Genomic DNA, 15,772 nt, shown 5'->3' with positions numbered 1-15,772 from the left:
TTACACATATTAGAATTACACTGTAAATAACAGTAAATAATCATATAAACCTGAAAACACTTCTACATAGAGTCAATGTCACTGTGGACCTAATGGAGGTTTAGAACCAATAAATTTGGCTAGTCGAGAATCTGAGAATGGCCAAGGAAACGATAAAGATGGATAAGGAAAAGACACTGAGTAAAGGAATCTATGGCTTTTTCTTGTCAACTCTGCCCAGAAGGACAGCATCCTGGAGTCCCCCGCTATACTGCCAACACTGAGACTGATGTTCTGTAGGTACCATATAATGAAGCTGCCAGTTGAGGACCTTTGAGGCATCTGTTTTTCAGACTAGACTCTGATGTACTTCTCCTCTTGCTCAGCTGTGCTCCGGGACCTCCCACTTCTCTTTCTGTTCTTTGTTAGAGCCAGTTTTGCTGCTCTGTGAGGGGAGACGTGCATGCTGTTGAAGTCTTTAAGTTTTCCTTGGCAGTTTCCCACATGGAATAGCCTTCACTTCTTAGAACAAGAACACTCTAACGAGCTTCAGAGGAAAGTTTTTTATTTTTAAATGGGGCAATTTGAAACTATCATTGAACCCAAAAGGCTGATGCTCCAGACACAGAACTAACCAATTACTTCTCTACTAATCAGAAGAGTGCCAACCTAACTGTAAAAAGGTCTTGGTAATGATCAGTCAGCTTTACAATAAGTGACACAGCGTATCAACAGAGGACTAATAGTTGCTGAAAATAAACTTCTGGAGCTATTCTAGTAAATATAATTAGTGATTGTGATGATTAATGATACTACGTGCCATTAACTAAAATTTCTAAACAATTAAAAAGTTATTTTATGAGAATACAATGGTACACTACAGGGCCTCCTACACGTTACACCTACAGGACCTGCTAAACCATGGAAAACCATGTTATGAAGCTCCTAGTGCACAGTTTTTGTGCTGATGTTAATGCCAGAGGAGGTTTGGAGCTCTGCAGTAACTGAGTTAACAGAGCTTTGGTAGCACTATGTGCCTCAGCACTCAGCAACCCAGATGTGGAACTTCATGTGATCTGACATTTTGCTGTACCAAACACATCCACTTTGCATTAATATCATTTACATTTGATGGTGGAATTTCACAACTCATCGTTGCAACGGCGGCAACCTATTACAGTACCACTCTCTTCAGAGCGACCCACTGTTTCAAAAATATTTGTAAAGGCAGGCTGCATGGCTACACCACTTTGCATTTAATCACTAATTATTATGAAGTTATTATTAAGCTCTCACAGAGTGTCTTTTGTCATGTCTCCCTCCCCGGCCCCTCTGAGCATGGGTCTGCCAGAGGTTTCTTCCTGTTAAAAGGGAATTTTTTCCTTCCCCCTGTTGCCAAGCTTGGCAACAGGGGGTCATGTGATTTGGGGGGTTTTCCCTCTATTATTATATTAACTTTCAATATAAAGCACCTTGAGGAAACTGTTATTGTGATTTGGTGCTATATAAATAAAACTGAATTGAACTGAATTCCTTTGTGTTTGTATTTATACACCTGTGACGAGGAGACTGAAATCACATGAATTCAAAGATTAAGAAATGTGGCCCAACACTTTTGTCCATATTGTGTATCATCGTTAAAAACAGGGACATTTGTCAGTGACTACAAACTTTTGTAGTACATGATCAGACAGCAGGTTCCTGTTTTCAAACAAGCTGAGAGCCTTTTTTTTCCTGACAGCCGGAGTCCTTTGGCATTCAGCAGAATCATTCAATACTCAACTACCATAAGATCTTATGGCGCAACAAAGTCCTCGTTAAAGGCCTCTACTGAGTCTGCCCTACTTCTTTGTAGGTCATGGACTTATTTATATATCCATCTCTGATTCAGTTTCTTGGATGCATGGTATACCAAATCCCATTTTTTCCCAGAAAACATATGGAGACAAAAATAACAATTACCGCTGTATGAGACTTCTCTATGAGTTAGGGTCTCTCTAAAAAAGATAAGAGAGCTCTGTGTAGCATGCTATTGCCAAAGAAAATGCTCTCGAGATCACCTGGTTTATAGATTCAAGAGTAGATATACACAGTCTTTAGCACAGGTATAATTAATATATGTTCACATTACAGTGAAATTATAACACATGGACCCAGACTTTAGCTCTGGAACATAGTACGTGTAAACAAACCTATAGTGTGTTTTGCAAATGCTGAAAGAAAAATATCCAAAACGTAAGTAGCATACAATAATTAATATACTTCTTTTTGTTTTAGGTTAAAAGACAAAAAAATAAAAATAAAAAATAAAAAAACATTTAATGTCTTTTCCTCTTATTTCTCATCTTTCTGTCCCTCCTGTTTGTCCACACAGCTGTTATTCCAAAGTGAAACCCTGCTGAAGGATTTTCAGGAATGTGTGCCAGGAGGACTGGGACAACTAAATAAAGACAAAAATTAATGCTGTACCACTGAGAATACAATTTAAGGGAACACATGTACAGCTAGGATCACATCAGCTTGCTTCAGCTTGCAGTAACTAATGACACTTAGATCCACCCTAACATTGTGGTTCCTACTTTACTCAACAGGATGTTGGCAAAGAAAAAAGTAAAAATATAAGAAGCAGTTAGGTCATTAAAGAACTTTGGTACAGTTGGTACATATGGCACACCTTGAACTTACCATGGTTACTATAGCACAGTCCTTAAACTAATGTGACTGTTGGTTGTTGGTGCCAATGGGCTGGACTCAATATTATTACACAACCTCTCTAGGGTTTACAGAAGCTATGCAGACGAGCATCTCCAACAACACTTCAAACCTTGAAGCAGATGGGCTTCAGCAGCAGAAAACTCCACCCGGTGCCACTCCTGTCAGCTAAGAATGGGAAACTGAGATTACAATAAGCAAAATCACTAACATTAGACAATAGCATATTGAAAAAAGTGTTGCCTGGTCCGATGGGATGGTAGGATCAAAATGTTGCGTAAACAGCATGAAAGCATGGATCCATCCTCCCTTGTGTTAACAGTTCAGCCTGATGATGGTGGTGTAATGGTGGGAGATCTTTTCTTGGCGCACTTTGGGCCCCTTAGCCCCAACTGAGCATCATTTTAATGCCACAGTCTCAGTCCTGTTACTATGTCCATCCCTTTATGACCACAGTGTATCCACCTTCTGATGGTTGCTTCAGCAGGATAACGCACCATGTCACAAAGTTCAAATCATCTCAGGCTGTTTTTTTGAACATGACTGCATTCAAATGCCCTCCACACTCACCAGATTGGGTATGGTGGAACAGAAGATTCAAATCATGGATGTTCTGAGTGATGCTATCACATCAACATGGACCAAAATCTTTGTTTTCTTTGTTGAATCTACACCATGAAGAGTTAAGGCAGTTCTGAAGGCAAAACAGTCCAAGCGAATACAAGCAAGGTGTACCTAATAAATGCGTAAAGCTTATTTTATCATCTTTGGCCAGTAAAAAGAATACCTTTATATTAGTGATGTTTACAGGTGTAAACTTGAAAGATGTCTTTCAGGAATCTTTTATTTCTTGCTGTCACTTAGACTCAACAGTAGTGTTGCCAAACCTTTACGTCAAAAGAAAAGAAACCCATTAACAACATTGAGCTGCCAAGAAGTCCTTTATGCAAATTCTTCACTTGGAATAAATGCACAGCCTGTCTCGAAGTGTAGAATCCCATGAATAGTAAATATTTTTTAAAAAAAGGAAGGGAAACAAAAGGATGCCATTAAATTATTAGTGCTTTATTGGTGATGCTTTGATGACTGCAAAGCTGAATTCCTCATGTATTAAATGAATCCCTAAACTAGGCAAAGATTTTGGCGATGAACTCTTTGAAGCGTTTAGCGTATTGCTCTGGATGAACAGTTGAGATCTCAGCTCCTGCCTACAAAACACACAGACATACAGTCGATCAGAAATAAGTAGAAGCAGCCCTTTACACTTTGCAGAGCACTGATCTCTCACCCCGTGTTTGACAGCCTTGGCAGCGTGAGCGGCTTTCTTCTTGGTGTCGTACTGCGTCAGCACGTCAATCAGACCCATAAAATACACCTCCCTACGGGGCGCACCTACAAGGGAGCGATTCACAGTGTTTGGCGAGCGATATTGATCTGCGCATATGATCTTATCTTGTGCAGCACAGTGTGAGAGGAAGTTTCTGTGGGTGAAAAAGCGCAGGGCTCCTATCTCAGCTGTCGGGACTCACCCACAGCGCTCTGAATAGCATACACATCCACATAAGGGTCGAACTCCCCGGGACCCATGGGTTTGAAGGAGTTCATGTAGCCGGTAATGCCTTCAGGGGAGGTGGAGTGGGGAGCAGGAGCAAGGCCATTTTCATCATCCTCTTCCTCCTCATCGGACAGCTCCATCTCCTCCTCCTCCTCCATCTCGGCTCTTTCGACATCGTGGATACCGAGCAGCAGGCTGTAGTCCATGATCCTCATACGTACAAGAAACTGCAGTGAGAGAAATAATTACACACCAGAGGCAAGAAACACAAAAATCCCACACAAAAAGCAGCGCCTCTCTTACCTCAGTGTCTCTGTTGAGCTTGTCCATTATTTTCTCCTTCTCTTCATCACTCACATAAACTTTCTGCATGTTATTCATAAAGTCCACATCCTTATAAGTGGGCAATTCCTTGACCTGAAAATACAGAAAGAATTACAATATTCATTCAACAGCATTTTTCTTTTCATCAAAACATTTGTAGCCCTCCCATTTTCATATGATTAAAGCCAAATAACATTTTCATAATTTTGTTTTCTGAATCAGTACAGATGGAAATATCAAAGGTTCCCGCAGCTCTGCAGCTAGTCAAACTTCCTCTATTAAACCAGATATTTCTTCATCTTTTTTTTTTTATCTAGGTCAGCGTCGCTGGAGGCCAAACAGAGGGCTTCTGATGTTTAAAACAGCCTGTTGCTAAGTGATTTTTCTGTGGGAAGATTCATGAAAGTCTAATCTTAAAATCACATTTGTCACAATGCGCAAACAATAACAGTTACACATAGGAAAATAATTCCACACTCTGCCCTCAGGCGCACATTTCAAAGAGAAAAAAAATACATTTTTGGTTTGCAGTCTTAGATGTAGCCTGTCAAACCGGGGAGAGCAGCCTGAATACTAAACACGTCCACATCTTCAGACAGACTGTGGGGGCAGTAGCACACGTGTAGCCACTTCAGGTATGCTAAGTTTTTCTTTCTCACTTCATCTTTAATCATTTTACTTGCAGTTGGTAATTGATATAGCTATCAGTCCAAAAGTCAGACAATGTTAGGCAATAATAAGATGTTTTTTTTCACAGTAATGGTGCCTTTTAGTGGCATATCATTATCGTTATCATTATCATTACACCCAATACTGAACAATTGTTTGTTAATTTCAGGTTACACAATTCTCAGTGAGCTAAAATCAAAGTTTAGGCTGAAAGATTCACAGTTTTTCAGGTAAAAGCTTTTTTGGAATCACCTTGTTGGTGCAGAAATGCTATTTTATGCCTGTCAGACTCTGTTATTGTTTTCATAGATTCAACTAAAGAAATGGGAACAAATTATATGTTTTTGTGACAGACTGCTATTAACAAAGTTGTGTATTATGTGTAGACACAACACTGGATCATCCCTTGGGTTAGGTGCATTTTTATGCTTGAATGATTCACAGGTCACTGTTAAGTAGCTTAACAAACAACAACAATATTCCTTTGAAAATGGGCAGGTACAAGGATTGGATTGAAAATGAATGAAAAAGCAGCCAATGTCCATAGAAAAACTTTAAAAGACCTTCAGAAAGCCTGGGTTGCTTAAGACTATTTCAAAGATCACAACAAAATCTGGTCCAGGAAGCAAAACGTGACAAAATCGAGGGCTTAAAACTTTTGCACAGCACCATATAAATAGGTTGTTGTATCCTGCTCATCATGGCAGATAATCATGTGAGCTGACTACAAGATAAATAAATAAAGGAACCATATCAAAGATGCATAACTAAATAAACTAAACTTTAATGGCTTACAAAGTCAACCTGGCACTATTAATTAATAGACTTGATGAACCCTAAAACTTTACTGTGTTTGGTCTTCAATCAGTTTGAGCAATTTACTGAACCTCTTTTCTGTACCCCAACAGTTTTTCTTTTTGCCTCACTGAGATATTTCTACCATTTTTATTGGAGTGTCTCTTTTCTGAAAAAGAAAAGAGCAAAATATTCAAAAATATTGTAGAAAATGTTAATGATAAAAAAAAAGCATTTTCAAAAGTTTCTGTGACTCAATATATGTCTTTCATTTAAACGTATTAAAAAGGACACCCACAAGGGAAGCACTGGTAAGGAGAAATTAGAAAGAAATTCTGAAAATGAATCCTATGGAAATATAGCTGCATAATGGCTTCGACTGCTGTGCAGATGTTTTTTTTTTAAATGCAAAGGCCTCTCCAAGCTTGACGCATGAAGTTGAAAGACGAGTGTTTATCAGTCAGGGTCAGCTGCTGTTTTTGACGTTTCGTTTTTATGTCTCTCTCTCACAAGTCTCCCAGCTTGATGTGAGCACAGAATTAAACCACTTCAAAAACTAAAGACCAGAAAGGCACTTGACTGGTTTTGGAAATAACAACCTCATAGATTATATATTTTTCCTTTTAGTGCAACACGCTGTGTATAATAATCCAGTGGAGCCGAGCTCTTTTTGACCATTTTCTTACCAGAGATGGTTGTGCAAGGTTATCATAATTAAAATTAACAAGCTCAAATGTATTCAGCCACTCTTTTATTGAGCCTGAGTCAGAAGATGTAAAAATAACCATCTGTAATAGATCACTGCCTCTTAAGCACTCCACGGCCACACATGTGCTTTATTTCCGGTAAAGACAAATGTCACTGGAACTCTTGTGGACAACAGACTGACTTTACCTGAATCTGATCTCACCTTTTCTTTAAAACTGGCTTCACGAGACACCAGCGAGCCCTGATGAAAGAGAAGAAAGTGACTGGTGTTACCGTTGAGCCAAAGATCCATATTTGCTCATTACTTTCAAAGCTATAATAGTCATTATCACTCATGTGTTCTAAGAAATGATACACGTGTGGCCATAAATCCAACAGTCTACTATAAATAAATGGTTTGGGGTGAAGCATAACTTTAATTCACAAGCATTTAACACTCAGTTTTTAAAAACTATTGTCTTTAAATGTTTTGGTAAGTTAGGCATTTCAATAGCTGATAAAAGTAATAAAACACTATCATATGAGATACACTGCCTCTGGAGGATTACCTTGAGGTCATACTTCCTGTGTACGTGAAGTCGGTGGCTGAACATGTTCCTCATTACTAACAGGTAGGTGTCCTCACTCTCCACAGTGACTCTGTACATGGCCAGGAACTGAGGGAGGAGCGTACTGCCGTGGCAGGTGACAATGTGCTGGAAGAGACCATCAGTACATGGATTTTCAGTCATGAAGAGTAAACATCTGCACATGAATATAATAAGTTGTGGTTAATGCTCTTCCAGAAGATCCTCCTATGGCATCTGATCAGCACCGCAGATGTAATTTAGGCTTGGAATAATTTACAGGACGAACTCCATTTGAAAACACTGCCTGCATTTCAAACAGATGGCTTAATTTTTATATGACTCTACACCGTTGTTAAGACATTGCATAAGAGGTAAAGTATGATAACATAAAAGAGTTCCTAGTAAGATAAGGTTTTTCTTGTAACAGATATGATTCAACGCACAGGTAATATAAAGTCATTTCATAGCATCATAGCAAGAAATGCCAAGAAAGGCAGGGAGGATGTACAGTCCCAGCAAGTAAACATGGATTTACACAATGCTCGACTTCATTTTTTAATCAGCTTTGTATTTTGAGACGTTTGTTATACCTCAAGTATGAAAACAGTTCATTGTGATGAGCAACAATAAGCGTCAAAGCCACTGAGCACAGCGTTGTCTGCATTTGTGCACTGGAGCGTCTACAAGTGAAACTGAGCTAATTCTGATGGACTTGCAGTTGGTAATATACTGAATGACATTTGTGTCAAACCTTTAATTAGGATGAAACAAATGGACCAAAAAGAAATACAAAACTTCACTGAAACCAAGGAACACAAAGAGAACACTAAGAGAGATATCAGGAAACTTTGATAGTGGACAAAGGGACAACATATATACATATACACACACAGAAGGGCTGACAGACAACAGCCTGTACTAACAAGCAGGATTTTGTCTTATCCAGGTAACTCCAGAGTTAACCCTGGGTTTTCTGTACTCTGAAGGTGGTGCACTTCTTACCAGGGTAGATGGCCATGGAAACTTGTGGTTGTGTCTGCACTTGAGAGAATTAAAGTAAATGAATTTAATAAAATACTCTGTTAAAATCCATCAGATTCTCCTGTGTCCTATTGTTAGAGTTGAAATATTGGTAAATCTATCACCTTACAAAGCTAGTTAACTACTGTGAGATTTTCAGTCTGTATTGCGTGTTTAACCTCTTTGTATGAACAATCTGCTGCTTATCTTGACTGCCAGTGTTACAGTAAGTGAGTCGACCCCCGGGTACACCGACGGGTGGGGAGCAAGGCATACCCGAATGCACTTAACATATGTCAGAACAATCAGAAATGAAAGAACACGAAAGTTAGGAAGATATGCTAAATATGGAGGCAAGAAGACTCAAATTAAATATGAAAACAGAGTCATGGGGACATTGGAGGACAAAAACACAAGCACAGAAACTGAGGGAGGAAAAGATAAGGAGACAGCTAGGGAACAAAACACACAAGAAATATCAAACTCAAAATAAGTTGGGGTTCTAAGCAAGAACCCCAAACTCCAAAGAAACTGAACTGGGAACCAGAAGAGAGTTCAAGCTCTCATAAAAAGGCGTGTTTCACATGTCAAATGATTCTTCTCACACAAATGATCCCTGTGACTGTTGCCTGCTCCAATTAGAGCCATTATCAGATGATGATGATGATAAAGTGGTCATAAAACCTATAAATTGAAAAATATAACAGCGAAATGCAACACTGTAACAAATAAAACAAAATCATTTATCTTGGGATTTGGCAGAGTGGTGAAGAAAACATTTTAATTTGAGTTAATATATTTATGTTACCACTAAGTGTGTGCTCAGCACTGCTGTTTATGTCTAATATGGTGGCCGCACATTAGACCTCGGAAATTTTAAACTGGCAAGTGGAAATAACTTTAGTTTGTCAGCAGACCAAAGTGAATCTGATTTAATTGATTGATAGGTGTTCATGGTGTGTGTTAAGTCTTCCTGCAGCTGCAGTTCGAACAGTGTAAAAGAGACTTGGCAGCAGATTAGAATCAGGCATAACAACATTTAAACATTTTCTGCATCACCAGATTAATATATACACACTCTAGTGGCACCGTTTGCACAGCTGTACATTTACAGAGCCCATTATTAAGAGGTTTTAGTAAAGTAATAGTAGTAGGTTTAACAAGCTGCATATGAAACATATAGCTCCAGCAGAAAATCTATATCACACTTTAAAATGTTGTAAATTAAGCAATCATTAAAAAAACATGGTGTTTTCAAACAGTGACCTGTTATCATGATGATTTAGCCTGGTAAAAAGAGAGCCGCTTTCATGACACTGAAAACTCTGACTTTAAGGTCAAGACAGCTCTCTAACCCCTTAATCTTGCTTCGCAGAACATCTCTATGAGCTCATATAGAACAACAAAAACAAACCACTCAAAATTACTAGAATGATAAGAATGACCGACTGAGCTGTCGATTATATACCTACACTGGCAGAGTACTGGCTCACATTAGCATTGTGAACAAGCTAGAAACAATTCTAGTTTGTTTAACAGTAGCACTACACCTGTCCTAATCAATCTACTGTGCTCACACAGCATACACAACTCTTGTGGTCAGCATCACTGCAACATTTAGTTTTCTAAATAGTGTCTAAAATTTTCATCTTTCCCTGATGATTATCAGTAACAATCTTATTGCTCTATAAGTTTTTATATATGATCTTAAACAGAGCCCCGCACTGTACCTGCTGACCTTATACTAAGGTCTGTTGGACATAGACTAAGCCTCCGTTTGAATTGAGTCTTTATATGAATTATTTATTCTCAGATCATGAAACATCACAGGGACTGCAGATGAGAGAATAAGAATTAAAAATGCCCTTTAAACATTAATTTAATGAAATACTCAATTAATATCAATATCTTATTGCATTTTGATATGATAAATCTGTTAACCTACACAGTCTGGCTTTCTTTTCAGGCTTCAGATAGGCTAAGCGTTATTATTAACCAAAGTCCTTAACACATACAATTTTAATACGATATTACTCTTAAGTGCTTTTTCTCTTACATACCCTCATACTGCTTTGTCTGTAGCAGCTATGTTGCTTTCAGTCATATTACCTGTTTAACTTCTTCATATTTTTCCCATAGTATTCTCTCACCTTCCTGTGTAACATCAGCTGCTCTACTGCTCTAGTGCTAATGCCACCACTTTCATGTGACCGCAAAGGGGAAACCCTGGGTTAACTTAGCAAGATGATTACCAGCTACATGTGACCGCTTATCCTGATTGCCAGTGTTAGGGTAAGTGAATCCAGATAGAGGAAAGATACCCTGGGTCTGTGCAACTCGGTCTGTAGTATAAGTCTCTGATGGTGGTGCGTATTTGATTCTCTCTTGGTGATTTATGAGAAGGAAACATTTTGACAGGTCTGCGAAAAATCGTTATGCCTCAGAAGTAATATCTGTAGGAAGGAAATCGTCTGTGAGTCATCAGTTAATTATTTTTTTTTGGTAACCCCTCCTATATCAATTGATACCAGTGGTGCCAACTTTGGACATGGCATTTTTATTGATTTTTTGGCACCAGGACCAGTCTCTTTTTAGTGGAAATGCATTAAAGTGATCTGAGATTAGGGAGTGACATTCACTGACAGGCTCATGCAACAGTATCATGGCTTACTGCAAGCCCTTTTAAATGTCATTGGTAACATCAGTGCTTTTTCAACAACAACAAAAAAAGCTGTGCGAAGGCCTTTTATGGCACTACAGAAAAGAAATACAGTACAAGTAAACAAACATCATGGTACTTGTTAATATGTCATGTGACTTAGCTTTCTCTGTTTGGTGTGTTATTTTTTTGTATCTGTATAACCAGAAAAAGCTCTGACAGAATCATTCTTCAATGTGAATTATTTAATAAGCTTCAATTTAAATGTAAAACTGGAGCCATGAAATTCTAACACCCGTGTCTCAGCTTTGATGCTGTAAAACCTTTACCATGGCAACCAGGGTTAATGTAAAAAGGGCACATTTTATTCTTGTATAAAAACGACACAAGGAAAGAGAAAAGACTGGTAGATGTGTGCATGTATGAAAGGAATCCAACGATCGTAACCATGCACACACTCGAAATACTATGTTCTTAGTTCAATTCAATTCGTTTTATATAGCTCCAAATCACAGCAACGGTCACATCAAGGCGCTTCATACTGAAAGGTAAAGATCTACAGTAAAAGAGAGAAAACCGCAACAATCAGATGACCCCATGTGAGCAAGCATATGGTGACAGTGGGAAGGAAAAACTAAAAAGGCTAAAGAAGAGGCAGCCATCAGCTGCAACCAGTTAGGGGTGAGAAGAGGGAGACACAACAAAAGACACACTGTGTAAGAGAGCCAGAGATTAATAATAACTAATGACTAAATGCAAAGTGGTGAACAACCACAGACAGTGAAAAGAGGTGAAGAAGAAACACTCAGTGCACTATGGGAAGAGCCCGGCAGCTTAGCCCTTATTGCAGGTTACTAAGGGAGGATTCAGGTTCACCTGAACCTTTATCACAAAGTATAGTTTTGAGCCTTATTGTAAAAGCAGAGAGAGTGCCTCTCTCCAGTATCCAAACTGGGAGCTGGTTCCACAGAAAAGGGGCCTGAAAGCTGTAGTCTCCAATTTTAAAATTGAACCTACTCTCTGACCTTTAAAGGACATATAAACTTGTGTCAGTCCTACCTGGTGATATGCAGAGAGCGCATTATGCATTTCTGCAACCTCCTCACTGGAAATTTCTTTTATAACCAAAGTGCGATCATACGATGTCAGCAGCAGGCCCGCATATTTCCCTTCGTCGTCTCTGAGAGGAGGACTGCGAGCCAGAGAAACCTGTCGGTGAGTGAGAGAACAGCATTGTGAGATCAGAAGGAGAAGCCTCCTGCCCTGGGAAACCTTTCACATTTTAAAGTGTTGAACCAAATGCAAATATCTTACATTTACCGGAAATGTAATGCTGTGCAGCATCGGACCATAATAAGCTTTGTTTTAACATGCTTCTTGCATTGCTCTGACTGCAGGTCTGCAGTAAGCTAATGTGACTTTTATCAGCAACAATATGTTTCCCGTAATTGTGTGCTAAGCAAATGTGCACTTCCCAGACTGGAGGATGGCTGTGTGCCACCTGGCGCATGCAAAATACGACACAAAGAAATGCAAATGTAGAAGCGAGCAGATCAATACGCACATAAAAGTTCATGGTTTCTATCAAAGGAAAACACACAGAGCCTTGGATGTTCTCTGCTTGTGCGACTCTATGTTTTTTTTCTAATGGCCTCCACATTTTTGTGAAACGATAGATTTCGTCCATATGTATATTTTAGCGCACAATGAAACGCAGACTTGCAGTGAATCATACCTGGAAATCTTGATCCTCAATGCCAAAGCGCTCTCGCAGGTTTCTGAACACTTGAGGACAGTACTCTTTGAATTTAAACTGTCCTGGAAGAGTCTCCCTGAGGAATAATAACAATAACGCATAGATTTAGTGTGCAGCAACATTTTACAAGAGATCTATGCTCGTGACTATTAGCTGACTGAATTATATTAGGGATCCTGCTGTTTAACAGCTTCCAGATCAAAACAAGTTCAGAGAAATCTCACTAAAGGAACGGCACTTTAACCTTGGGAAAATATTTTATTGGTCCTCAAACCTCTCTTCATAAGTCTTTACTCAACCCGGATTCCTGAATGGATTAAAGGATTATTGAAAGCCTTTCAGTTTTCTAGACTCAGTCCTTATAGAAACTGAACCTAACAACAGACACTGTATAGGACAGCTTTTATAAATGATTATTATACTGTAGCACACTCTGACTGACACTCTTCCACCACTATTTCAGATAAATCCATCAAGCTAACCTTTTTTTTCTTGCCTTTTTTTAAATTATGTTGCACAGCAAGTAAAAGAAAAAAACACAAGTTAATGCTGCACTTCTAACTTTAGCCCATAACATCATCCTTTCTCTTTCGAGACAATATTGCACTGCGCTCATTTCTGTGGCTATAATGTTGGTGAAGAAAAACACTGTTGCTCTCTAAAGGGGTCTGGATATTCTGATAAGCAGAGACAATAACACCGAGAAATAAATCATGAGAGGAACAAAAATCTGTGCAGTTTACAGGAAGCAAAACGAGGCTCCTGCAATCATGCAGACAGAGCTGAGTAGAGCCTATGAGCAGAGCACAGTACTTATTGAAGAGGTGGTTGTTGACTTTGATCTTGGTGCTGGCTTTGAAGTCGTCTGGGAGCAGCATGACAGGTACGGGCACCTGGCTCAGGTCATTAATCTGCGCATGATCAGTGGATAAATAGTTAATAATGAACATTTTCATACCCAGGCAGACAGAAGTGCACATTAAACGGCCTTATAGCTACCGAATGATTGACTCCCCACATCAGCACGCTCAACACGGGGTCACTGGCTCGGAAAACCTTCACTTTCTGTTGAACAAAGTGTTTCTTCTTCGTCTTCCTTTTTGGCGCCAGAGTGTTCAGAGGGTTGGAGGTAGCACTGGGAGAAGACATTTTCAGGCAGGTATCCGCGTCTCCGTCTGTGGGCAGGCGTTTTGTTGTCTCTGTATGTAAAGTAGGCTAAAGTCCGCCCTGCAGCAGCCTATTAGCGCTTTGATCCAACACCCTGCGAGCCCAGCGCCTTTTGGTCCTTCAGTCCAGCAAGAACAGGTGCAGAGCCTCCCCCAAAACGGGCTGAGCCGTTTGAATTCATCTTATTATGTGGCTCATTTCTAAGCTTTGTTAATTTGACATAACAGAACGCAACCATGCTGTCACATTAATGATCATTTTCGTAAAGCTTGCTTACAGGCAGAACTGCAGTAAATTACCAGTGCTGTACGATTCTGCAAAGTTTGGTATCCATCCGATACCAAGTAAATAGAGGGCTAGTATTGCCGATACCAATATCGATACTGAAACTTTTAACTTGTATGTAGGGGAGAGAAGTGTATTTTTTAATGTGGTTTCTTTTGGAGACCTGGAATCTATAGAAACAAAGTATCCATCATATTCTGCTGGCCCACCTCTATTATTACAGCTCTTAGTGATTTGTAAATTATAATTAGGCTTCATATATATATATATATATGTTTGTTTGTGACCTTTAAAATGTAACAATTTATGTTTATAATAGCACATGCTGTGAGGGAAATGTGTTTTGTTTCCGTTTACTTAAATAATTTTAAATTGCATCAGTTTGTTTTTTTATTCAAAAATTACGGTGGCCCTCTCAGCCTCCGGCTCCATCTGCCCTTCCCGAACAGAGATAAGCAAGTTTCTCCGCGACTGCAGCTGCCAGTCAAAGCTGTCATGATGACGTTTCACCCCAATTTAACAGCTTTGTGTTACTAATTAGAATCAAACTTATAAGAAAGGAGACCCAATGAACATAAATCAGCCTGATGAGAACTACTGATAATGAAAGAAAGCATCTTTGGAAAAAAAATGATCTGAGGAGATTTTGTTTTCTAATTTTAGTCTGACCCCAGTCCCATCCGCTAACATAGAGGAGGGGTTTTCTATGACCTACACTGCAGCCAAGACACTAGGCGGCGATAGAGACGTTTTGGCTTCATTTTTGGGGAGCATGTTTCCTACAGTATTGCTGCCCTCTGCTGTTGCAGTACCTCACAGTCAGACGCAACGGCTCAGTCACCCGATGCATTGTCTCCAAAATGTACATATAAATGAGACTTTTCAAAGAAACTGATTGTTACAGCTTTTGTAATACATTCTTCGACTGCTTTTGACCTTACGGACTACACCCATTATTATTTGCTTAACATTATTTGTGTGGTATTTCATTTTTATTCATTTTAATTTCAGCAGGTGGTATCACTCCCACTTTTCAGTCGCTTACCTTTTCCAAAACAATGATCTTTCTTTTGTTATTTTCCTTACACTTAATCAAAGTATTAGTAAGAACAGTCACAGCATTCAGAATGGATGGTTCATGTTTTCTACAGTATTGTTATTTTCTCTCTCTGGGTTTTTAGTCGCATTCAGTAAGATCATCAAATATGAAAGTCTAACAGCAGTACTAGTTAAGTAGACAAAATACATCCTGAAATTATGATTGTAGAGCAAGCCAATTAGGAGCAACTAAAAAAATAAAGATTAAAAAAAAAAAGATATTCAGGTTAACTTATTGTACTTGTATGTATGTGTGACTTTACAATCTGAAATCATTACGGCCCCTTAGATGAGCTTAACTGTAAAATGAATCCTGCTCAGTGTGAGGAGCACCAGTGATGGCTAAGACATTTGTTGGAACATTACCACAGTCACTGATGCATATTTTAAGTCAATTCAGAAAAAAATTTAGAAAGAAAAACACAAATCACAGGATGTAAATAATGCATTAAAGACTTTTTTTAAAAGCTTCACTG

General features: G+C 38.9%; 1 protein-coding gene across 1 annotated transcript; it reads right to left on the bottom strand.

The window, feature by feature from the left end:
- Positions 1-3,742: 3,742 nt before the first annotated feature.
- Positions 3,743-14,030, bottom strand: LOC134627150 (phosphatidylinositol 5-phosphate 4-kinase type-2 gamma-like). The gene is made up of 10 exons (XM_063473087.1): positions 13,746-14,030; positions 13,560-13,657; positions 12,726-12,822; positions 12,050-12,199; positions 7,291-7,437; positions 6,945-6,983; positions 4,550-4,663; positions 4,221-4,473; positions 3,980-4,083; positions 3,743-3,899 (listed from the first exon to the last, which is right to left on the bottom strand). Exons 1-10 carry the CDS (start codon positions 13,893-13,895, stop codon positions 3,819-3,821), a joined length of 1,233 nt encoding a protein of 410 aa, XP_063329157.1. The 5' UTR covers positions 13,896-14,030; the 3' UTR covers positions 3,743-3,818.
- Positions 14,031-15,772: the final 1,742 nt, after the last annotated feature.

Source organism: Pelmatolapia mariae, linkage group LG5 (assembly GCF_036321145.2).
Source record: "Pelmatolapia mariae isolate MD_Pm_ZW linkage group LG5, Pm_UMD_F_2, whole genome shotgun sequence".
Classification (NCBI taxonomy): domain Eukaryota; kingdom Metazoa; phylum Chordata; class Actinopteri; order Cichliformes; family Cichlidae; genus Pelmatolapia; species Pelmatolapia mariae.
The sequence above is the reverse complement of the archived record's forward strand: the minus strand, read 5'-3'. Positions and strand labels throughout refer to the sequence as shown.